The sequence below is a fragment of the Centropristis striata genome, chromosome 20 (assembly GCF_030273125.1).
Source record: "Centropristis striata isolate RG_2023a ecotype Rhode Island chromosome 20, C.striata_1.0, whole genome shotgun sequence".
Lineage (NCBI taxonomy): Eukaryota > Metazoa > Chordata > Actinopteri > Perciformes > Serranidae > Centropristis > Centropristis striata.
In genome coordinates this window covers 4102442-4128637 of record NC_081536.1, presented here as the reverse complement: position 1 = coordinate 4128637, position 26196 = coordinate 4102442, and the positions used below count along the sequence as shown (strand labels likewise).

General features: G+C 37.3%; 1 protein-coding gene across 1 annotated transcript; it reads right to left on the bottom strand.

Annotated features, from left to right (window-relative positions):
* Positions 1–1188: 1188 nt before the first annotated feature.
* On the bottom strand, positions 1189–23983 carry rel (v-rel avian reticuloendotheliosis viral oncogene homolog). The gene is made up of 11 exons (XM_059323961.1): positions 23944–23983; positions 23471–23509; positions 21232–21371; positions 19230–19378; positions 18347–18438; positions 5700–5840; positions 4497–4601; positions 4093–4311; positions 3912–3977; positions 3599–3673; positions 1189–3447 (listed from the first exon to the last, which is right to left on the bottom strand). The coding sequence occupies exons 1-11, from the start codon at positions 23948–23950 to the stop codon at positions 2537–2539; spliced, it is 1944 nt and encodes a 647-aa protein (XP_059179944.1). The 5' UTR covers positions 23951–23983; the 3' UTR covers positions 1189–2536.
* Positions 23984–26196: the final 2213 nt, after the last annotated feature.

The following is a 26196-nucleotide window of genomic DNA, read 5'->3' as shown; positions in this document are numbered from 1 at the left end:
AACAGTAGCAACAACAGCTGTTACCTGTTAACTCTAACAAAGGTCAGCACTATGGACAACATCTATACTCTCATAATTAGTTATTTAATAAAACTTTTTACTGTTGTGCTAAATAATTTGCAATCTTGCAGACAAATTTGCTGTAAAAGAAATATTTTCGACATCTTGATATATATTTTATATATACAGTAAATATGTAGCCAGAACCACAACTTACTGCTTTCCCACACCTCTAAAGTGGCCGAATTAAAATATATTTTATCCTGTTTGTACAAAAACATGGTAGAAAGCAGTTACGCCTTGGTTGTAAGCAGAAACTTCCATTCTGTGTTAAGGCTAACTGGCTGCTGGTTCTAGCTACATATTAACTGTACAGACAGGATAATGGTATTAATATTCTCATCTAACTCTTGGCTAGATAGCAACAAATGTGTATTTCACAGAATGTCCAACATTTCCTGTAACTGTCCATGGTGTGTGGTGTGATAATGTCTCCAAAGTGTCCCAATATAGAAAATAATGCACTTGGCCTGTTCCTCTTCCTTTATTATCATATAACAGAGACATCCTGTATCTCTTGCACAGCTGCACTCTAAGAAATGATGCAAGGAGCCTGTAAATGTGAAAGTAATATAAAGGTATGCATACTAAATAAAAATGCTGAATATCATCATGATGAGTATTTGAGTTGACTACATCAACATTCATTAGTAGAACTCCAACAGGAATCTTTGTGTAAAATATCCATAAATAAATTAAGTTTACTTCTTCAAAATAAATTAATATCTGACTCACAGAGTCCATGGTTTAAATATTTGTAATAATACGTGTACAATAAGTGTAAAATCAGTCAGTACAACACATTTTTTAAGTAAATCAGAAGCAAATTTGCAGTTATATCCTACAAATGTTTTCAATTATATTTACTCAGTTTGTTCAGTGATTTCTACTCAGGTTTTCCATATGGTTAACATAATATTTTCGTTACATTTACTCAATTTATGTGGTAATTGAGCCAATTCAATTAATTCAGACATACTTGAAAATATTACTTAAATTGACTCACTATTACTCACCGATTTGAGAGCTTTCAAATCAACTCAGTATTTTTAAGTGTTAAAATGTTGCACTGATTGAATTAAGTTATATGCAGTATTATTTTTTTGCATGTATGCAGCGCATGAAATATATTGGAAAGATCACAAATAAATGACAAAATATGTGAACTCAGTTTATTAAGAACTCATCCAGTAGAAAACAATCCAAAAATAGCTCATCTTAAAAAGTAGTCATCAAAATATTTACTTTCTTTTAACGCAGAAAAGCTTCAGGAGGGCATACAAGTACAAAAATAACATGCTAAGATGAGCTAGGCTCAAGTTGACAATTCATTATCAGCCAACCTGACCATGTCCTGGAGCAAGGCGCTCTGGGGAGCTATCGGAAAGAGTCTCTGCTAAATGAAGGAAACATCAATTGACATTTGAACCCATAAAACATCTAGCAGAAGGCTCTGAGAACTCTGGTTACACATGTGATCACTGTTATGACATAGTCATTACAAAGGCAAGACAACACTGAATGTGCTTCCTCCCACTTCCTCAATGGAAATTTCAGTACCTTGCCATTTCTTGAGCGTTGCAGCAGGGTAATTGCTTTCACTCTCAACTATGGCTAACATATGTACAGAGCACATTTATTTAACAGCAAATACTCTGCTAAAAGTCAATAAAAACAGTACAATATGTAAGAATCCTTTACAAAGAAATAAAAAAAAGTAAACCCATGATAAAAAAAAGCCATTTTTTGTCTGCTGTACCGAACCCTTAACCCCCCCTATTTTAATTCAAGATCAAATATTTCAACAAAACATTGAATACTATACAGTATGTTCACAGTGAATCCAACTTCACCTGAGAAAAAACAAAGAAAGAAAGAAGTACATTCAATTCTGCGGAAATTTAACTTTGGCTTGGAAACCATCGTCATGTCGTTGGTCGTCTTGGCAACCGAAGGGATGGTTCTGAGCCCTGCAGACCCCAGCTGAACCTGTGAGCTCAATTTTTATTGACTCGGCTTGGGAACATCCACTGAGATCCATAACACCAGATGAATTGGAATCAACAGAATTGCGCCAATTGTAAACTGGGTTCTGAGACAGCATGGTCTATCTCACAAGAAATCAAATCTGATCGGTCATTTTTAGGAGATTTATGTCTCTTTTCAAATCAATAATGGGAAGCAAAGACGAATGAAGCCTTACAAAGTGCCATGGTTGGCCAACCAGGTGTAGGAAGCATTCTTGGTGATCTCTTTGCGAAAGAAGGAAGTAGTTCGTAATCAATTGTACCATCAAGAAACAATGTCTTTGTCTGGTTATGGATTCCAACTGGGTGACAACAATGCTGCTCATTTGTCCACCAATGGATGTAATAACCCAAGCAAAAGCCCACTGAGCCTTACTGGGCCAGAATGAAGCGAAATTCCTTTGAGCTGCTTCTGTTTTCTTAATTGATACCAAAACATGTCACTTCTTTTAGTCAGTGTGCCGAGTTGCTTTGATCCAGTCAGCCAAAGTTGTAAAGCGGGTATCGGGGACCATTCCTCCATTGCTTGAGTACGGATTTTGCAGATTTTTAAGAGGCTGGGTGGCGCCACTACCATCTTGCCTCAATGCATCCATGTTGGCGCCATTGCTCATTGGAACCAAGTTGGTGTAAGTATTTTCATGGTTCTGCCTTGGGGACTGCATGAGACCAGCATGGGACTCCTGTCCCACTGTGGCCTGGGGCTCCTGCTTCAGCTGGAAGACAGTCTGAGACCCTCCTCCCACCAGACCCTTCATGAAATCATCGGTCTCCAATCCCCCGAGGAAGGAGTAAGAGCTCTGACCCTGTGACCCCCCTCCACCTCCGGGTACTGATCCGTTAAAGTTGCTCTGGACTGGATTGAGTGGATTGAAATTGGGCCAAGTAGTCTGGAGACCCTGGTTCTGGTTGCCTAGATGGTTCTGGGCCAGGTTCTCAGACGTGAGCTCCTCCCTCTGCTGCTGCAGTTGGTACATTGGCTGTGACTCTAACTGGCTCATTACAGGGGCTTGGGGGACCGTATCCAAGCACTGCAAGTCCGTCATGGAGAGGTGAGGAAGGGTGGTGTTCTCAAAGTTGCCGTGCTCCACTCTGGGGGGGTAACCAGATCCACGGTTCAGTTGCTGTTGCCTGCTGTTAGTATGTCGTGGCAGATTGCTCATGGCACCAGACTGGTTTATGGTGACTGTATCCATTGAGAGCGCCGGGTTGGGATTGGCCCACGGATGGCTGACTGGTACATTAGGAGCCTGTGAGGTCATCATTACATTCTGATTGCCTGGTTGGTAGGACTGGTTGAATACAGCTTGTTGCTGCATCGAAGGTGTGGGCTGTTGCCTCAGGTACATGTTGTTCAGGTCTGCAAAACATATAGTGACATTTAATGTGACAGCAGGGTGGAATCTAACCCTCTACTGTATGGTGTTACCATACTGTTATGTCAATTTTGTAGGTAATATTTCATGCAAAAGAGAGCTAAACATTGCTATTTCAAAGGGAAACTAAGTTACCTTTCCGCATGTGACTCAGGGTACTCTGTGAAACTGCTTTTGGCCTGTTCATATTAAGACCAGCAAATGGACCACCTGAAGAAAGGCCAGAATATTTGGTTACAATGCGAACATGCATACTGACATACAGTCATGGAAAATCAGCTCCTAAATTAAACTCTTCTGAGATATTTTTGTTATCAATATATTTGTCCAAACAAATGAACCTTTAGTTGCACCAGGCATTAAATTATGAACAAGAAATTGAAGAAAACAATGGTCTAAGTAGACAACCAGATGAGTTGTATTGAATATACAGTGCTCCAACTCTTACCTGACAATCCAGTTATCCTCATCAAGTGCTCTCTTTTGCGTTTTTTCTCATTGTAGCCGTAGGGATCTGAAGCAAACACATAATGTTTTCCATTCATTACTTGAATCCAACAGAGAAGTTCCTGGACACTACAATTGGACACAGAGGAAGTTTATAACAAAAGAAGGCGATTACTGCTTACCTTTGTCGTCTGGCAGATATCTGAAATCCATCGGCTCGCTGACCTCCTGATCGGACGGTCGGCGCAGCTGCATGTGCACAGTGACCGACTCTGTTATGGAGGTGTTATAGTACGGCGGGGTCTTAAAGACGATGGCTACTTGGCGATGAACGTCGGCCTGGGAGAAGGAGCCTTTGGCCTCCCAGCCGTCAGCGGAGAAGAACCGCACTTCGATGTCGTCTGGAAGAAAAGGGGAATGATGGGAAGACGGGAATGGAAAACTGAATGAACATGCAGGGAGATGGGCACAGTGGCAATGGATTTATGGAGAAATGGATTGAATGAAGATGAATGGAAAGAACATAAATGTAAGAAAAATATACTAGTGTCTTAACAAAGGCCTACATTTCATTATAAGTATGTACCTTTCTGTACTTTGTCACACAGCAGGAAGATCTCATCACCTCCCTTGACACTGCCGCTGTTCCTGTTGACTCGGCAGATCCTCAGCTCTGCTGTGTTTGGGGCTCCTGACGGTGCAGAAACAAGTTTTAAACATGCAACCCAACAAATCTAACAAGTCAAACTGCATTCTACAAGTGAGGCAATATTTATATTCTCAAGAGTCATAATGTCAGAAGTTGATGTCTTGTTTTGAAAAAACAAAACAGCTTTAGTGGCTTAGTGTATCGTGTTCAATATTTGACTCAGTTTAGAAAAAAGACCACATTCAGTTTACAGTTGAAGCCTCAGCAGGTTGAGTCACATGTCACATGCCTGCTGTCAGAAGAGGAAGTGCTCCATGGTAACAGTGTTGTTTGAGGGTTAGTGTGTATAAAGCACTTCCCCTTTCTTGATGTGTGTGAGGAACACTAAACTAGTTCACTAAGTGCAACACTCAAAACAGTGTTGACAGAATATCCACTGGACGCACATTTACAGGTCTTGCAACAAACACTTGCGTGCACAGCCAAAGGTACATTCAGTATGAACTCTATGTGCAACCACTGCTGCTTGGGTAACTTCTCATTCCTTGCATAATATTATTTTATTTCAATTAGTAGCACATACAGTACAGGTCAAAAGTTTGGACACACACCTTCTCATTCAATGCGTTTTCTTTATTTTCATGACTATTTACATTGTAGATTCTCACTGAAGGCATCAAAACTATGAATGAACACATATGGAATTATGTACTTAACAAAAAAGTGTGAAATAACTGAAAACATGTCTTGTATTTTAGATTCCTCAAAGTAGCCACCCTTTGCTTACTAGAATATAAGAATATCTAGAATATCTAAGACATGTTTTCAGTTATTTCACACTTTTTTGTTAAGTACATAATTCCACATGTGTTCATTAATAGTTTTGATGAATCTACAATGTAAATAGTTGTTTTTTTTTGGCCTGTACTGTAATTACAACTGTAGCTTTAATTAATGTTGTATCATCTTTAGCTCTTGATATCTGTTGGACTCTAAGGTGGACACGCCTAACCTAACCTCAGGCAGCCTGTATTCCCGTAAGTGCAATTATATTCTATTGTCATTATGTTTCTTGTAACTTGCAGTTGCCTAACATGACGTCAGCACGAGCACACTTGCAGACAGAGCTCAGCCACTCACTGTTGTCGTAGATGGGGTTGGTGACGATGGGGTTGAGCTGTCGGGTGAAGTGGCCGTTCTCGTCCTGCAGGTAAACCTGGATACACAGGCGAACCACGTTCAGGTCGTACTCCTCTGTCTGCAGCAGCTGCTCATGTGGCACTGAGGATAACACACACACACACACACATAGATAAACAAAGGTGTCATTATCACAGCTACGTAGGTGAGAGCGAATTCTGACTAAGGGCATAATCACAGGCATGAGACAAACAAGTATAAAAATCCCCTTATTTGGAAAGTGTGCCTCTAAACAAGCTGTCAGAACTTCTGTCAGACTGTGATGTTACAACTATACTATATATAGGCAGAAAGGGCTGCTACAGTGCCCTTACAGTTATTCTCCGGCTGCAGTGATGGTGCAGAGATAACAAGAGTGCAGATGTAGATGCAGAAACACTGACTAGAGGCTTTTTTGGGATGGGGTCTTAAAGAGACAGTCACTTAAACGGAACGTTTCAAACAGACAGTATGATAAAAAAAATCATGTTTTTCTGAAGATTTAAGCATGTAAACAGGTTCTAATAGAAACCAATACAAAAATATATACTGTTATATACTAAATTACTGGATCATTATTGATGCATAAATGTGTAGGTAGTCTTTTACAGTTGTAATCGATCGAAGGAGGGGAGAATATACTGTATGTGAACTGTTGTATTTTGTGTGAAAATATCAGATTTTTAAAGTAACTACAGCTATCAAAAAAGTAGTTGTGTAAAAGGTACAATATTTCCCTATGAATTGTATTGGAGAAGATATTAGAATTTGTACTTAGGTACAGCAATGTAGTAAATGTTCTTAGTTTTACTACAGTGCTCAAAACACTGGAAAATTACACCTTAAATTCACCAACTTCTGCAATTTGTGTTTGCACAAACAATATTCTGGTTACTATGCATCATCCACTTATTGAGACAAAACTGGGGAGTCATTCACTTGAACTAATTTCTACTAAGAAAATAGTTCCTAAGAAAAAACATTAATCTCTGAGAATTATTCATCAAAATACAATCAGTTGTTGAATTTTTGAAATATAGGTTTTACATTCCTTTGAATAGCAATAACAAAGACAGAAGGTTCAAATATGGTCATGATGTAAGCTGAAACAAATCAAATTTTTTTGTAATTGTTGTGCAACTGCATCATAATTAATATAAACACAGAATTATGCACTTAAAACGTAATGACAAGCATGTCAAACCATAGATAGATAGATAGATAGATAGATAGATAGATAGATAGATAGATAGATAGATAGATAGATAGATAGATAGATAGATAGATAGATAGATAGATCTGTAGGCTGTCCACAAAACCTCAGCTTTGGATTAACTTTAACACGTCACGTAAGCTTTTTCTAGCGTCCACAGCCTACACTCTCATCTGCAATTACACACATGCAATCGTCACACACACCGCCCTCAGAGGCAACACACACACACACACACACACGCACTCACACACACAGACACACACACATACACCTTGCAGTGAGAGCCTCGACTGAGAGACGCCCACACACAGAGGCACACACCAGGCTTTCACATCTGCCTACTTTCTCTTCCTCCATCTCTCAATTTCTATCTTTCGCACTCATGTCGAGGCCCTCCCCGCCTACAATTTGTTGCCGCGGTGACGCTGTGCGACGTCACCTCTGGGTGGAAAGATGTGCATGTGTGTGCTCGTGTGCACAGAGATGAGCCTCCCTGCATGAGTGACCATGAGGGCTCCTGACGTGTGTGAAAGTGGTGGGACACAAGTCAGATTTTAAGACTTTGTTTTATGATTTCTTGATAATGTAAAACCCCTCATTGTACAACAAAAACTGCAACGCAGCTACACACGACATGTAGGGAAACCCTTCAATCTCACAGAACGTGTCACTGGAGAGGCTCAGAGTAAACAGCTACTTTGATTTTCTTTGCATTTTTTGGAGAATTTAATCATAAAATGTAGTCACAATTACAGAAATTACAGACAAAAGACATCTGCCGGAAATGGTAACATGAAAACAATTGCATGTTTTGATGTATTTATTGAATTATCTGCTTAACAATTTTGAAGTTGGGTTGTAAAAAGACCCATTGGTTTTAGCAACTAGTAAGCCTTATTTTACAGCAGTGACATCAAACAGATGTTTCCTGCAAGTCCTCATCTCCATTTTTAGCCCACTTCCCCAAACAAAATTGTTGAATTTTATTGATATTTCCAGAATGTCTTGATCATAAATAGCTCTCTTCAGTTAATGTCACAATTGATTTGAGGCCAGGCTTGACCTTAAAGTCCTGCCTCCAGGCATGTTTTCAAAATACTCTGCTATGATTCATATTTTTTTCTTTTAACATGGTTTAACATGGATCTAGCCTTTGCGCTGCCGACAACCAGTGTTCGTGCTAGGTTGACCGGTGAAAAAGCAGTGCCTGATGTGCCTGATGTGCACCAAAATTGGCAACTAGTAGTTAGCATGTTGTTTGTTAGCTTACACACATATTGTATTGTCTCATATTGTAGGTGCACAGATGAAAAATGACACATGATTGTTACTGTTACTGAAACTTTGCACAGATACAAGTCATTCTCGAGAAGATAAGATCTTTTGTTTCAAGTTTTCACACAGCATTGTGACATAATGGAACATTTTGGTTGCTAATTTGAGATGTATAATGTGTGACCTTGTGACAGTTCCTTAACTGAAACCCTGCGAGGGCTCTCTTCCACCTGTTTTAACTCTTTCTTTACCATCTTTAACATCTATCTGCCGCTGTATCGGGAGAAAATCGAACATGTCACAGCATGGCAATTCACACGGCCAGTGCATTAAATAGCGTTGGAACAGCTATGGCGCGTTCAAGACCGTGGGACATATGAAAAATGAATTGCACTTAGTACAATAAACAAGTTAACAACACCTCAACAGCATGGGCTAACATCTTGTTTAATCTGAAGTACTCTGAATAAAGGAAGGATCACTTCAGCTTGTGCAGAGATGAGTTTCAGTTCCTAGTATGACTATAATTACTATAATTTTAACTAATTGATGAGACAATCTGACTTTTAGCACACTTTTACATACTATTTGGATTAATCATATTGAGTTTATTTAATAAATATGTCAATTTTTCCAACAATCACTTTAATATTATTACTTTACAGAGGTTGTTTGTCTTCTACAGTGACTGTGAAGAGAATCTGACCACGTTTGATGCATGAATTGTGTATAAAGGTTCCAGGCTTCACTTCCTTTTTCTTGGCACTGTAGCTAAGTATTTTCCTGCTCTGTCTCTGCATGCACTGCTGGCACCTGCCATTATTATTATCAAGGCTCCAGTCCAAGTGAAGTCACAGGTCATCAGCTCAGTCTGTTTGGATTTTATTTAGTCAGAAGTCTCAGAATCTGTGTTCAATAAAGCAAAACAGCTTTTTCACACGTCTCTATGAGCATCTTTAGTGACAATAAACATGTCGACACCGGACTAAAGCTGCTCTAGTGTTGACATGAAGCTTTCAGCATTGTCTGAAAAAAAGATTTGATATCAGATTTAACCAGTACATGTCAGCCTGGCTCTAACTTTAATTACAAATTCTATGGGGACGGTATTTAACTTACAGACTGTCTGAGCTGCTTCACATCAGCTGCTGTTGTGTCTGAAAGTTAGATGTGAAGCTTAACATTATGCTCATGAATGTCTGTGAAATATGAATCAATGATAAGGCATAAGGCATGAAAGGAATAGGATCAATAATCAGGTGCTCACTTATTAATAGTTATAAGTAGCCTATTTGTTTCATCTGTGTGCAGAGCTGTTAAACTGTAATGCTCAGTTTAACTGTACTGTTGAATTGTGCTGCACTGCAGTGGGTTTATTTATTTTAAGATGTTAAATAGTAAAAGTTTGTCTTAAATATTAAATATGCCTTAACATATATCCAAAACTGATACGGAGTCTTTTGAATCAGGTTTGTCTAGTGGTGGAAGAAGTATTCAGATCCTCTACTTAAGTAAAAGTACTAATACTGCACTGTTAAATTACTCCACTACAAGTAAAAGTCCTGCATTCAAAACTTACTGAAGTAAAAGTACAAAAGTATCCGGATCAAAATGTACTTCAAGTATCAAAAGTTAAAGTACTTGTCATGCAGGAAGGCCCCACTCATATTGTTATATGGGCGTCAGTGGAAAGTATTCAGGTCCCTTACTTAAGTAAAAGTACAAAAGTATCAGTATCAAGTACTTAAAGTATCAAAAGTAAAAGTATTCATCATGCAGAATGAACCCACTCAGATTGTTTTATATATTCTAAATATATTATTTGATTATTTGTATTGATGCATTTATGTTAGCAGTGTTTTAATTTCCTCAAGATTTTAACACTCATTTGAACCACTTAATATACTGTTATGAGGTTTAATAAAAAAAAAAAACATCTAATCACTTTAAATTGATCCTGATTTCCAAGTGAAAAGTAACTAAAGTTGTCAGCTTAATGTAGTAAAGTAGAAGTACAAAGTTGCATTAAATGGAAATACTCAATAAAGTACAAGTACCTCACTTAAGTACAGTGCTTGAGTTAATGCACTTAGTTACTTTCTACCACTGATTAACATGCATAATTATTTCAAGTTAATCATGTTTTTCATGTTAAATGCTGACCTGAAAAGTAGCTAAAGCTGGCAGCTAAATGTAGTGGAGGTGAAGTATAAAGTTACATAGCATAGTATGTGGAAATACTCAAGTCAAGTACCTCAAAGTTGTGCTTGCGGAACACACTATATGACATACTGTATAGTAGATATCGGTGCTCAGCAACAACAACAACAACAACAACAACAAAAACAGTGACACAGTCTGAATGCAGCTCTGCTCACATTTCTGTCGGATCATCAGGTTTGTGTGCTGTAGGTGGCAGAGACAGACACACAGTGGAGAAACTGAAGGAGGGAGGAACGAACACTTGTGTCGTAGCAAATATTGATGGAACGTACAAAGTTGGTCTGTGTGTGTGTGTGTGAGTGTGTGTGTGAGTGTTCGAAAGGAGGCAGATGTTGGACAGGTGCAGTGAAGTGGGTTGGAGGTTAAAGTAGTGGTGTGTGGTGGAAAGAAAAAAGAGTCGCCGCTGGGCATCTGGCTCCACAGCAGGCGGACGAGGCTATTGGCTGACGGGGGACAGTGACGGTGACGGTGAGGGGGGGGGGGGGGGGGGTTGGGGGGGGGGGGTGGGTCAGGGGTGGGTGGGAGAGTGGGGGGCGTGAGTGGTTAGTGTTTCTGTGGGAGCAGAATGTGAGAGTGAGAAAGAAGGGGAGGCAGGTGCCAAGCCTCACCACAAACATCGTCTCCACTGGGTGACTCACTATTTCATCAAGCTGTATGACATGCATCGCTCAGTTTGAGTCTTATTGAGGCAGTCAGAATGATTTATAGTTACATCATTCATATCCACTACAGCAGTTAGTTCTCAACCTTTTTGAGTCGCAACCCCCAATTTAATATACATGTTGTCCGCGACCCCCGCTCACTGAACAGAATCTCACATGCACAGTTCAGATCACCCAAAAAAGAAACAAAATGACCAAAAAAGAAACAAAATGACCAAAAAAGACACAAAATGACTATAAAAAGACACAAAATGACCAAAAAAAGACACAAAATGACCAAAAAAACACACAAAATGACCAAAGAAAGAAAGAAACTGACCAAAAAAGACACAAAATTACAAAAAAAAGACACAAAATTACAAAAAAAGACATTAAATTACCAAAAAGACTAAAACACATGAACACTTTAACACAGTGGAGACAGAGCTGACTTCCAAAATGATTTGGCGACCCCCAGAAATCATCTTGCGACCCCAATTGGGGTCGGGACCCCAAGGTTGAGAATAGCTGCACTACAGGACAAACGTTTGGAAGCAACTTAAATTTTCTGTTCTCTTTCTTTTGAGAATATCTCTCCACTACATATAGAATATATGTTATGAGATTGCTGACATCCTGGCAGCAATCTCATAACATATATTCTATATGTAGTGGAGAGATATTCTCTATACTCAGAGAACCAGGGTTACCTTGTAACCCAACGTTCACAATGGCTTTCTTAAACATCAGCATGGATTCTTTTTTGGATGTGTTTACTGCATGATCTTCTTTTACCTTTATTGAATTAAACTATTTTCCTCATTTAACCTTTAAGTATACATTGATGTTACCAGACCATTGCTGAATAAATGTTAACAAAAGAAAATAAGGGCTTAGTTTTAGGGTTCAGAAGATTTGGAAGAGGCACAACTTCAGTGCAAAATAAAATAAAAAAAATAAAATTTTGCATTATTCGCTTTAGGTCTTTGGCTTTTGAGAGTTTGGATACAAAATTCCCAATAACTCTCAACTGTGTTCATATCTCTGACAAAAGAAACAAGAGTTCAGATTTATACATTAAGGAAAGCAGGACACACAAAGTCTAAGAAATAAAAACCCAAAGACCTGATAATCATAGTAAAATTGTCTAATAAGTGACTCTTTATATAATAATCATGCTTATTTTGTTACAAGGTATAGCAATGAAACTTTGATCTTTTTTTGTACATATTTGATCTTGCTTCCAAACTTTTGGCCGGGGTCAGGTTCCTCTCAAATCTGTGTTGCAGCACGTAGAGAAATTGCTTTCGAGGATGGTATGGATATAAACAGGCTTTTTGGCAATGGCAGATAATAAAAAAGTCAAAAGGCCAATGGAACTTCCAGTATGTTAATCCTCCTCAAGCAAAGACAAACAGAGGAAGGACATTTCAGGTTTATGGAACTTGGAAAATACCAAATCTCTGCCAATATGACTATGTCTAGACTGATAGTACAGAGTTAAATCAATGTGCCTATTATTGGTCCATTACAGACAATATCAGTATGAAATGATGTCAGATATTTATTTTATGTATTCTTTATTTAAATGAACATACAATATTGATGTTTATTTAGCTATTAATTTAATTATTTTTTTATTTTGGCAGTTTTCATAACTAGAATTGGCTGATATAATGTGTAAAAATGTTAAATATAAAAGTCATTTATTTCCAAATCAGCCTTCTGGGTACCATTGCATTGTCATATTAGTGCACAATTAACATATATATGAAAATATTCAAATTCATACATGCACTATACTGGCCACCACATTGGTGAATTTCCTCTCTGAAATCATTATTGGTCTCAAAAATACCATATAAGCCGTTCTCTACTTTTAAAGTCACACTGAAATCTTTTTAATGCCAATAAAGATGTCTGCCTTCTCTGGAATATAATCAAGCTAAATATCAGTTTTTAAATGTATTTTTTCTTTGAGTGACACAAGCCAAATGCCATCTAATTCCACTATATTCAAGAGAATAATATAATGGATAAATAAAAAAAACTGATAAAAAGCACTACAGGAAAGAAGAAAAAAACATGTATTTTTTAACCAGATGTTCCTTTTAATCATTTAACTCTTCAAGAATGTGAGAACATCTACCAGGTGTGCCTCCGCACCACAACCCAGATGTGAAATGACAAGACAACATAGTAATACAGAGAGATATAACTATGTCACACAAAGTATCCTGCGTCATCACTATGACAGGTGATACTCTTTAGGTCTCATGCACAACCCCAACGCTGCAGCCTGAACAACATTTCACATGCATGGCTTGAGGTGAGGTCGGGGGGTTTGTGTGCGAATAAAAGTGTGTACGGTGGTTGTGTGTTGGGGTAGAGGGGCTTATCTCCCCCTGATACACAGGAAGCAGCTGAGTTTCACAGCAGAAGTGAGCTGAACAGAGGGGAAGGGAAGGTTTGAACCATGAGAAAGAGACACCCACATTGCAAAAAAGCCAACTTGTATTTTTTGGCCTAAAACAGTGATTTAAGTTGGTAAAACTTGGAAATATAAATTATTGACATTTAGGGCAATAATGTAAGTTAGCACAACAAAGGAAGCCAGTTGTCTGCTCAAAAACAAGTTGGTGAGTTGTTGTTACTTATATCTTTAAGTTGGGGTTCACAACAAGGGACAATAGTTCTGATAACTCTTATTTCTTTGTTGGGAAATGCAGGAAAGCGGTGAAATTCGGTCATTAGCGTAAGCTAGCGGCTAACTGATGCTAGCGGCGCTGCTTGTTACAGCTACAAGAGTAGCCATTAGCGTATCAATGCTAACTCAAAATTGTGGTCGCAACATTAGCTGACATTTCATAGCAGCGTTACAATCATGCCAATTCAGCACATTGCAGAAGTTAGCAGAAGTAAGGATTAAAAGTTATTACAATGTAAAATTATAAGTTAGTACAACTTATAGTTGAGTTGACAAAAATCTGAATTCAGAGTTGAGCAAACTCAAAAACAAAACTTAAAATATTTAGTTTAATTGTCCAACTTAAAATTTTATTTGCAGTGCAGTGCAGCTGTTGAAGTTTGTGTGAATTCTAACTTCTTTATATATGCTTTAGGTAGTTAGCCAGAGCAATCAGAGCCTGATGGATATTATTGGTGGATATTCACCATATAAAGCCATATTGGTATCTATCATTATCAGAAAATTATGCAGGGGGTCATTTAGAAATGGTGTTATCAATTTAAATATATATATTTTTTTATTATAAATGGTCAGGAATTGACAGATACTGACCATAAAGTACAGATTTTTTTTGAGCTATTCATTTTATTTTTATTTATCTATTATTTTCTCAGCTATCGTACTCAATTTTTTTTAGCTATTTATTTTATTTTTATTTTTTCAGCTATCATACATAATTTTTTTAGCTATTTATTTTATTTTTATTTTATCTTTTATTTTCTCAGCTATCATACCTGATTTTTTTTCTAGCTATTTCTTTTATTTTTATTTATCTTTTATTTTTTTCAGCTATCATTTCTAGAATTAGGCCACAATGCAATATATTTTATTTAAAATAATGTTTAATAAAGTTTATACTATAATTCCAGCTGATAAATTAATTATATTAACCGCCATATTGGTTATTGGTGAATTTATCCACTCTAAAATCAGTATCTGTTTCAAAAATCCAACATCAGCAATGCATTTCTTTTTTTTGACAAAAAATATTTGACTTTTGCCTTATTCCTCTCTTCATGATGCTAGCCACTTCTGGTAAAAATCGCCCAAAAAAAACGAAAAAATTATTTCAAGAGGGTGTCGATATTCAAGACTAGCACATCTGTTCATACATAGTATTTACTGGACAGGAAGTGGATCAAAAACTGTCACCAGAAAAGTAACCAAAGCTGTCAGATAAATGTAGTGCAGTACAAATTTTCCCTCAGTGGCACAGAAGTAAAAAGTAGCACAAAAAAAATGGAAATAATCAAGTAAAGTACCTTGAATGTGTGTTTTAGTACAGCAATTAAAGCAATAAATGTTCTTAGTCACATTCCACTGAAACAATAAAAGCAGTGAGGACATTTGTACAGCCTGACATCACTGCAGAGGAAACTGTTTCAAGCTGTCAACTTCTATCACCTAAATTAGTTCCTTAACTGTAATACTAACGAGTCAGTGAGAGAACAGAGATGTGGTTAAGCTCAGCTAACAGAGCATGTTGCTAAAAATGTCAGCTAGGGTTAGAGGTTCATATCACACTGAAACCATCTGTATGTGTATTGTTCAGTGACTGGCCTTATCAGTCTATCACACTCTGTATGCACAGCTTGGCCTTCACAGAAGTATCTTGCAAAAACACAGAAAGTAATAAATAAAAACATTAGAAAATCCACTGTGAAACATGCAAAGCATAAAAGCACATATGTGTAAATCAAACCTGCTCATAAAGCCTCCTGTAAAGCACCATACCCTACTTTTATCATATTCTCTGAGAGCTGGGGAACCCCCTCGGTCCACCCTCCCCCTTTTAATGAATCCTGCATTCCCAGCTCTCACGTGGCATCCTGCACTGTGCTGAATTGAGCAACTGTGACTAAGAATGGGGAAGTAGCTCAACGCCTGTTTGTACACGAGAAGCGCTGTGTGTCTGCAGCCGAGGACCGCAGAATGAAAGCGCACTGAGGAAATGGCACGACTGTAGACAGTGCGGTGGCAAGAGAGCGGATTTTTATACTTGATGTTAGGAAAATCATCTCCCCTGCCTGAGAACTGGGTCAGTCCGCATTAGAAAACAATTCTCTTGAATTGTTTTGAGCGTGTTTAACAGTAACAACAACAGCAGCAGCAACAGTAACCAACAGCAATGAGAGCAGAAAAGTATTTCACCAAAATAAAACACACTTTTTTTTATACACTGCTTATTCAAATCTGAATGACATATTGATATTAATAAATTAATGCACTGTTGTTATCAGCATATACAGTGTAACAGCATATTTATATGCAAAAAAACATTCTACTAGTTTTACTGTTTTACATATATTTTACCCTTATTTTTTTAAATTTGTGTTTTTTTGTTGTGTTTTCGCTTTTGTTTACTACTTTTTAATAACAATTTCATTTGATTTGAAGTTAAATAATAGTCATGAAGTTAACAAATTGGCTCTGCAATATCTGTTACACGGTTAAAATAAAATGAGTCATCATAAGCTCCTGGTCATAACTCGGCCTGTCAAAATAATCACTTTTCAAGCTGATGTTATCAAGGTCATGATATTTCTCCGTTTCTCTGTGTTTGTTGACATAGAATGTCACCAACGTTTTAAACATCAGGGTTTTCCTGACTTTTACGGAGCTCCAACGCAGCGCCGAAGCCAAATAAAGAGCAAAAACGTGCACACGATGCTTCTCTCCTCCGCCCTCAGTGTGTCAGAGTTTCAGCGCGGGCGGGTCTCCCGCTGCTCTTCCACACACAAGTAAAGGTTCCCTGCTCTTTTGGAAGAAGGCACTAAACGTTCTCATTTTACCATTAAATATTACACTGAATTATGTTTCTAAAAAAACATTTGTGGCAAGAAGTAGGCCGTATATTGCTTCATGATTTTATCAACGCTGAATAGTTGTTGAATAGACCGCTTGTTTTCAGTCCGGTTCATTGCAATAGTGCCTTATCAGTTGAGTACGGTTGACGACTGATTATGCAAATTCAGAAACTGACAGTTAATTCAACAAGCTGTGTCTATCATATAATGCACAACCTGATCTTCTGCTCTCCGTAGTAAATTGATATCAACTTTACATATGTCTATAGATCCAGTGAACCTCCACCTCAGGCTTGTCTCACTGTAAAAAAAATCCCATGAAAACACCAAAACCAACAATGTGTCTCAACACTTTCAGACTCTTTCTTCCCCATCCTGTTGGTTTCTCCAGTAAGTTAGATCCTGAAAGTGTCTGTATGACTTCATTCTGGTCAGGTCCCATTACTCCACTATATCTTCACATAGTAAACACTTGTTTGCTGCTATATTAATGCTCTGAATGTTGCATACAGCCCCTTTTAAAACGCAGATCACAAATATAAAACTGCATTTCTTTTGGCTCAGTCATTCCTTTAAATGGGCACTAAAGCTTTTAGCAAATAAAATACATTAGAGTGAATAAACAGTGCAGTTGTTGGGGACTATTTTCAGCGGAGGATTAATACACATTTGGTGCTTCAGTGAGTATTTCCAGTGCCAGAAAGGTTTATATGGGTTATTGACTCAAAGTAAACCACTGAAGCTATGTTGACAGTGACAAAGGAACCCGTCAGGTAGTTCGACATGTGGCTCACTCATGCGTTTTTAATAGCTTTAGTACAACAATGGAGCTCTATGGCAAAGAGGAAGAAGATATATCAGGCTTTAGACGCACATGCAAGTGGATACTTTTGGTCTTTTCTTTGGATTTACTGACTTTTAACTGCCATGTACTGTTGCTTTTGGGTGACATTTTTTATTTATTCTCAAACACCAATACTGGCCCTTAAAGTCCAGTATCTAGACCAGGGGTGTCAAACTCAAATACACAGTGGGCCAAAATTTAAAACTTGGGCAAAGTCGCGGGCCAACATTGATATTTATTGAAAAAATTGACCTAAACAAGTTCAAACGAAATGGAACAAGCAAAGCTTGATATAACTTAATATTGCAAACATGCAAAATCGAATATCAGATAAAACAAACAAACACATCAATGGCATCCATTTCTTAAATAAAATTTAAATAAAAATCGTATGTCCCTTTATTTTATATGTGGCCTTCTTTAAATTTAACAATAATCTTTTTCCACAGGCTAAAAAATAAATGTAAGAATAAAATAAAAATAATAAACCAAATGACTAATAATAATATCCTTCAATGAATGTGCAGCCATTCAAGCCTTGGACTAGCAAGAAAAAGTGCATAAAGACAACTTTAATTGTTGCTCAGTTTGCTCCACACTGATCTACTGTGTTCAAGCCAAAACACCAGCAGAGCATTCTGGGATTTGTAGTATTATTTGCGCTGTATAATACCGGCGGGCCAGCTCTGGTTGTCACTTGGTATTTCCTCGCGGGCCAAATATAATTATACTGCGGGCCAAATTTGGCCCACGGGCCAGAGTTTGACATCTCTGATCTAGACCTAACCTGCATCCGCTGCAGATGCAAGAGATAACACAGAATCAGACATTGGAAGCAGGGCGACTGACTCACCATTGAAGGGGTTGATCCCTCTGTTCATCCTCTGTACGATGGCATCTTTCACTTCCCTCCTCCTCACACACTGAATACCCAGATTCTGAAAGCTGTGTAAATAACAACACAAACAGGGCCGTGAGAACGTGACAACATGCCGATTAGAATAAACAACTAACATGGGTGGGGCCACGCCTCACTGATGTACGATCTAAAATAAAAAAAACAAACAGAGTGTGTATGAAGCTGTGTGTGAAAGTCAAATCAATCATGCAATTACCGCCATCTGACTCTGCTTGTAAAACACACGACCGCAAAGCTATGATTTTAATGATCACGTTTGATCCAAATCTGTAAAAGTAATTCGATTTATCTACACAGAGGGACTTCACGTTGAACTTAATGTGAATTTACTACACAAGCCATGAAGCATTTGAAAATTACACACACCAAAAGATACTGACTCATTCAAAGTCTCGCACACATGCTCCAACACACACACACACACACACACACACACAAACACACACACACAACCTCTGCAAATACGGGTGATGTCACTTGGGGAATTCCCATATTGCCATCCTCATCACAGACATGGTTTGACAAATATGCTTTGTGTGTGTGTGTGTGTGTGTGTGTGTGTGTGTGTGTGTGTGAGTTCCTCCCTGTGTATCTGAGAGGTCACCGATTTACACTCGATACTTTCCGAAACCGCCAAAGTGAAACATGAAATACAGTTAATAGAGAGCAAATTGATTATGTGGTGATGTGTGTTTACTTATTTCGATGACATAGTGCTGATTAAGACTGAGACTGTGGCGATAATTACTCTGATGATGACAGTGACAGTGGGGTGAGTGAGATTTAAAGCGTGCTTTCGGTGGCGGGGAGGACTCACGCGATCACTCTGCGGTCCGGACCGAACTCGGCCTCGTAGAAGCCGTCCTTGCAGTCTTTGCCCACCAGGTCGTGTGGATGCGGTCGGTACGGCTCGTTCTTGGTCACCAGGTAAACACGCACTTTCCCTTTTCCGCAGTAATTCAGGATCTGTGGAGTGAGAGAATAGTTTATACACTGTAATAAATTATTCTGCAGTCATTTCATTTTACTTAATATATTTGATAAAATGTATTAACCCATAGGAACCCAGACCTATTTATCCTTGAAGGACAATTATGGGGGATATACCACAGACCAGGTGGAACACATAGAACACATTTATGATGTGTTTTTTTTAAATACTACACCTAAATGTCAAAGATCTGTGATGTGAGACAAAGGTTACATTGTCTGTTTATGGAATTTATGTTTATGATATTTCTTAAAATAAATAAACTAGACACCTTTTTTGTCTTTTTCTTTGCATCTCCACAACATTTATCAAAATTGTGACAGGATAGGAAAGGATTATTTTTTGTTTATACTTGGTCAAATGTACACCGTTTTTAATTGACAGGCACTTCCTGTTAAGTTGTTATTAACTCAACTTGTAACGTAGTTAGATTTAATTAATAATATTGCGTGCAATCTGTTGCCTCAATTTTATTGAGTAGCTATTGTTTATCTTTTTTTTAGGTGCATAAAAAGGCACGCAGAGGTGTTAAAAAGAGAGAAGGAGAAGAAACTAAGTGCTTTATAGGCTTTTAATACACATGCAGATCTTTGTGTTTAAGGGGATTTAGGTTCAAGTAAAAAAACAAGTCAAATTTAAGCACAATTTTTCAGATTACTGATATAGCAGTTGATATACTGGATTTAAAAGTTGGAATAAAAAAATATTTTTTTATGTTGATTGTGCACTAATATGACCATGTAAAGATACTCAGAAGGCTGCTTTTTTTAAAAAAAAACAAATCACTATATTAAAAATATTTAACATTATATATGACCTATATTATTATACATAATATTAAACAATTGTACAAATAAAAACTGAGACAATAAAAAAAATATATATACATATATAAAAAGCTAAATAAACATTGGTATTCAGCACCAGACAATTGCTGACCATTGAGATAAAGAATAAATAAAAAATAATATGTTCTGTAAAAAAAATATGCATACAAATTATATATGATTTACACTATAATACATAATATTAAACAATTGTAGAAATAAAAACTGAGAAAAACTATCTCTCTCTATATATATATATAGAATAGAATAAAGAATAAATAATAATAAAAAAATTCTAGTAAAAATTTAGTAACATATTGGAAAACATACAGTCATGGAAAAAGAAATTAGACCACCCTTGTTTTCTTCAATTTCTTGTTCATTTTAATGCCTGGTACAACTAATGGTACATTTGTTTGGACAAATATATTGATAACAACAAAAATAGCTCATAAGAGTTTAATTTAAGAGCTGATATCTAGACATTTTCCACAAATTTCTTGAAAATGAATTTGGTAATTATCAAGAAAACCATGGAAAATGTCAAGACATCAGCTCCTAAATTAAACTCTTATGAGCTATTTTTGTTATTATCATCATATTCGTCCAAACAAATGTACCATTAGTTGTACCAGGCATTAAATTATAAACAAGAAATTGAAGAAAACAATGTAATAATAATAAATTTAATTTGTAAAGCGCTTTTCATACAGAAATCTCAAAGTGCTACAGAAACCAGAAACAAACAAACAAACAAACAAAAAGACTAAGAGAAAATTCATTTAAAATCAGCAGTAGATAAAAAAGACAGGTAATTAAGTACATTATTAAGAGATTAAGGTGCAGAGACAATAATAAAAACATCTAGGGACAACCTAGAAATGCCTCCCTGAACAAAAAAGTTTGAAGCCCTTTTTTAAAGGTGTCAGACTGGTGTTGACATAGATGTTCAGGGTCTAATCCTTTTTTCCATGACTGTATCAGCTGTGTGGCTGACTGACCTGCAGGCTGGGGTAGGTCCTGTTGTTGTCGGAGCTCTTCTCTCCGGGGATGCTTCCAGCAGAGCGACCCTCACACTTGTACCTGAAGCGCATCCCTCTCTGCTTGGGCTGCTCAAAGATCTGGATGGCCGGCTCAGCCACTGGAGAACACAGGGGGAGGAAATATTGAGTATTATGTTTTGCTTTAAAAAAAAAAAAAGAACTATACAAGCAATGGTTTGCATGCTGACAGCTGCAAAATCTAATACAATATCTAGTCTGACATGTGCTGAACATATTCTGGTTATTTTTGCTTGACTTTTGCTGTAATGACAAAAACTATAGAATCAAATTGTCATTAGTCAGGGTTAGATTAACTCAGCTAAATACTATGTTTCTGACATGTAATAACCCAAGAGACATTAAATCTGCAGGTAAAAGGACATCTAGATGTTGAGGATACAACTGGGCTTTAACCAATCTATGCCCAAATACTGTATATTTAGTATGATATTGGAAAGATGCAACAACATCTGATAAAACACCATTCAGGGAAATACTGTTTTTGGCACATGTATGCTGGCTCAAGGGATGCAACAACAATTCTTACAAAATGTCCCAAAATCTTTCATAGGCGCCCAATTGGGTTGAGATTTGGTGACTGTAAAGGCCATATGATTTATATAATTTTTATACTCATCAAACCATTATGATGCACATCTGCCCTTTTTTTAATTTCTCAACTTATTGACCAAAGTTTTGCTTGAATTTGTCACCTATCTGTATATCACTACTCGTTCAAATTCTGACTCCATCTGCATTTTTATCAACAGTCAAAGTATGAATTACTTGTTACACTACATATGTGTACATAACTCAACCATCAAATGACTTCACAGATACAAAATACTTGCTCCAAGTAGTTCTTAGATACAGCCATTTAAAAAAAAAAAGTATCATAATATATTTAGTTTTTGGCACAAGGGACTACAGTTTTTTCTTGAAAAATAATGAAAATATAGAGAAATAACAGCATTCTCATGCAAACAGCAAACTCACTTTCCAGCCAAATTGTTTGACTGAGTTCAATATTTCAGTGGTGGACACAAAGGGGTTAAAATGTCTTGTATGTCCTTTATTCTACCAACTGTCTGAAAATCATGAAAAACTCCAGCCACATTAACCTGATGCCTATCTTCACTTGATATTTGGTTGGTTAAGCAGTCAGTTTTAATAGCCGACGCAAGGATTTAGTGGTTTGCAGTGAGTCTACACATCTTTTTAACAGATTTTCAGACCAGTTGGTGACCCGCCCTCAGGACACTGAATGTAAACTACAAATCTAAAAGTCTTTCAGCAGCAAATATAGCCAAATTACACACACAGGACATGCATCATTAAATCAGTGCTCAATAAAACAGACAACCTTCAGCCATGCTGCATTCAAAACAAAGCATGAAACGAGTTTGTCAGAGCGACTTTGATCCTGTTGCATGAAACAAACCCTGCACCACATGATGCCTACATGTGAGAGAGGAACTAGAACTGATCAGGGAAGTGTTTCTCTCTGCTTGGTGTTTTGTTCTGTGTTTCCACTGATTTAACAACACAAAAAAGTGTGTTTTTTGTGAATATGACAGCTAAACAAGAAACACTTCAAGCAAAGTGCAGTGATTATACATTACTTTTTTTTTTACTTTTCCAAAGCGACTTACAATAAGTTAGTAAATACACACACACACGCACACACACACACACACAGTGTTAACCTAGTTCAGTATGAAACAAGTCCTGTTACATTTCTGACTTGATTAAAGAATGTACGTTTGCCAAACTAGTGGCTGGGCCGCGTCCTGTCTTCCTCATTTCACAGCTCCAAACACAGAACTGAGAGATGATGTAGCTCACACACACACACACACACACACACACACACACACACACACACACACACAGAAACTCATATAGCGCAATATATAAACTCATAACCCACAAACTATATAAATAGAGATTAGAAGAGCCTTTGCTTCAAACACACACACATGCACACACACATGCACACACACACACACACACACACACACTCACACACACACACACACACACTACAGCTCTGAAGCTCTAAAACAGGCAATGCTTACCAATAAAACAAAATGAGGAAGTGAAAGACAGTGCGATGCATTCACAGACTCTTTATAAGTTATGACTTGTGGAGACAGGCAGCAAAATTTTGACACAAGAGGCATTAAAATGTACTTACTTAGGTGTGGATCGTCCCCTAGCATGGAGGACATAAGAACTGAGGAGGGAAATGGGACATAAAATTAGAAAATGAAGCAAATCTGTGTGCAAATTAGACACAAAACTGTATTGATTAGCTGTCAGAACATGACAAAATATTAATATTTCACTCAAAAGAGTTGTGTTGTGTTTTGAAAGCTCATTCACTTCTGCTAAAGCTGCCCTGTAATTACTGACACTCACTCCAATAACAGTGAATCACTGCAACAAGGAGGAAGTTACACTGTTTTCTTCAACAAACTTATAATAAATCACCATAAATAGTATTTGACTGAATAGTTAAGTTGCTTTTGTACGTTTCGGGTTAAGATATTTATATGCATACATGTTCTTGAACATCACAGACATGATTTTTGTTACAATTATCTGTGTTTATTCTACGAGTATGTTTATTGATATTAATATACAGTAAATTAAGGTGCCGCCACTCACCATTCATGATGCACACTCTCACTCTCAGTCGTGTCGCAGGTTATTGTCTGTTGGAGAACTCCGAGCTGAATGAGTGACAGTGGACAGGAAAAGTAATATTTGTTAAAAGAGACGAGCGGGGGAATTCCCCTCCGTCACCGCCCCCTTCATCCGAACCGACCAATCAGAGGCCGCATGACTCACAGCCGAGTGGATAAAGAGAGCGCGAGTCACTCCTCCTCACACACACACACACACACAAACATACACACACACACACACACACACTACCTGTCGTCTGTGAATCCGTGGAGTGGTGTCAGGGCCAGATTAACACCTTGCTGTAACCTGGGCAACAATTTTCAAGGGCCCCATCATCATGACCCCAGAATCACCATAATCTGGCAAAATATAGAATAAATTGCAGTAATATACAGTTAATATACTCAATACATCAATAACTAACTGCCATTGAATGCATTTTCATGTACAGATGTGCACAGTGGCGGTTCTAGACCAGTTTTACTATGGGGGCCAAGCAGGGGCCAGTGTTTAACCAGAGGGGCACATTACAGCAAAGATGATCAAAACCTTTATTTTAGCTTATTTAAAAATATCATTCAAGTATATTTGGAAGATACAAATACATTGATTGAAACAATGAGAATTACCAACAATAACAATTATTTTTGTACGACGATGACATTTCTCATTTTTGTGCACAAGTACTTTTTTTATTTTGAAAGTGCAGTACAGTGAGAATTAACCTTTTATATATATATATATATATATATATATATATATATATACAAGCTTTTATTGCAATATTAAACTATTATACAATATACACATTCTGGGTTCCTTTTGTGTACAATGAGATATTGTTTGAACAAAAAATAGGTACGAATTGTTCCGTCTCTCATGTTTAAAAAATTTATCATTTTATTATTAATTTCAGGGGCCACAGCAGGGGCCAAGGGCTTCTTCACAGGGGCAGTGGCCCCTGGAGGCCCCTGTGTAGAACCACCACTGGATGTGCAAATGCTCATAGAACTACAAATGCACCACTAGGCCACTCACTCACATATGATGTTATGAAATCAAAACACATCAGCATCAGTATAATCTCGGGATGCACGATGTTATCAGCACGTTATCGGTATCAGCCGATATTGAAAATGAACTATCGGACAACGGATAACACGCTGATGTAATTTGTCTGATTTAATTTCATAATTTGCCTTGTTTGTAGCTCATATAATTGTGCAGTGTAGTCTGAGCCCACCTATTTATTTATGTTCTGATTAGGGACTGAAGCTGCTTATATTTTTTGTACTTTTTGTGATTTTTTTTTTGCACAGTGCAGATTGAGTCGTCACATATTGGGCTCCTGTTTTAAGTTGAATTCGAATTTAATCAATCAATCAATCAATCAATCAATCAATCAATCAATCAATCAATCAATCAATCAAACTTAATTTATATAGCGCTTTTCATACATATGAATGCAACACAAATAAAAACGGACAATAAAAATGACAAAACCCACCCCTCCCTTCCCCACATACACATCTGTATGTACACACACACACGCACATAGATACACATGCACACAAACACACACTCAGACTCACACACAGCACATATTGATTGACAGTGTGTCAGCAGCAGTCTGTAAGGTACATGTAGTTCTTTTCAATTTGGGTTTAATTGTTGTACAGTTGCACTTTTCACATGTTCCCAGTGAACACAGGTTATGTTTACTTATTATGTCAATTAGGAAATTGGCCAAATTTGCCCTGACTGTGGGTATTAGTTGTGCTGGAAAAAAATATTGGTATCGGTAATCGGCTAAATGAGTTAAAAAGTAATAAATCGGCATATCGGATATCGGCAAAAAAATCCAATATCGTGCATCCCTAGTATAATCTGGCAAAATTGACCCACTGTATAGATAGTAATAATACATTTTATTTTGGAGGTGCCTGTCTTGGCACTCAAGGACACCGTACAAAAAGATATAAAAAGATAGGGAAGGAGGTGTCCTCAATTTTCACAAAATATAAAATAAAATCAAAGTTATAAAATAAGTAAGCAACCACTTTCAAAGCATCCAATATTTATTTAACAACACCTTTTCCCAGCAGCACAAATATATATTATTATATAATAATGAATTGATAGAGCCGTCACAGAGAAAGACAAGACAAACAAAAATCTAGAATCAAGTAGCATTTTAGTCCTCAGCTCATTTTAAACAGAAATCACCTCAAA

Coding starts and splice junctions, on each gene's coding strand:
- rel (XM_059323961.1), bottom strand. Junction 21,372..23,470: donor AGGGGACGATCCACACCTAA/GTAAGTACATTT, acceptor TGTGTTCTCCAG/TGGCTGAGCCGGCCATCCAG. Junction 4,602..5,699: donor CAACCCCATCTACGACAACA/GTGAGTGGCTGA, acceptor CTGCACCGTCAG/GAGCCCCAAACACAGCAGAG.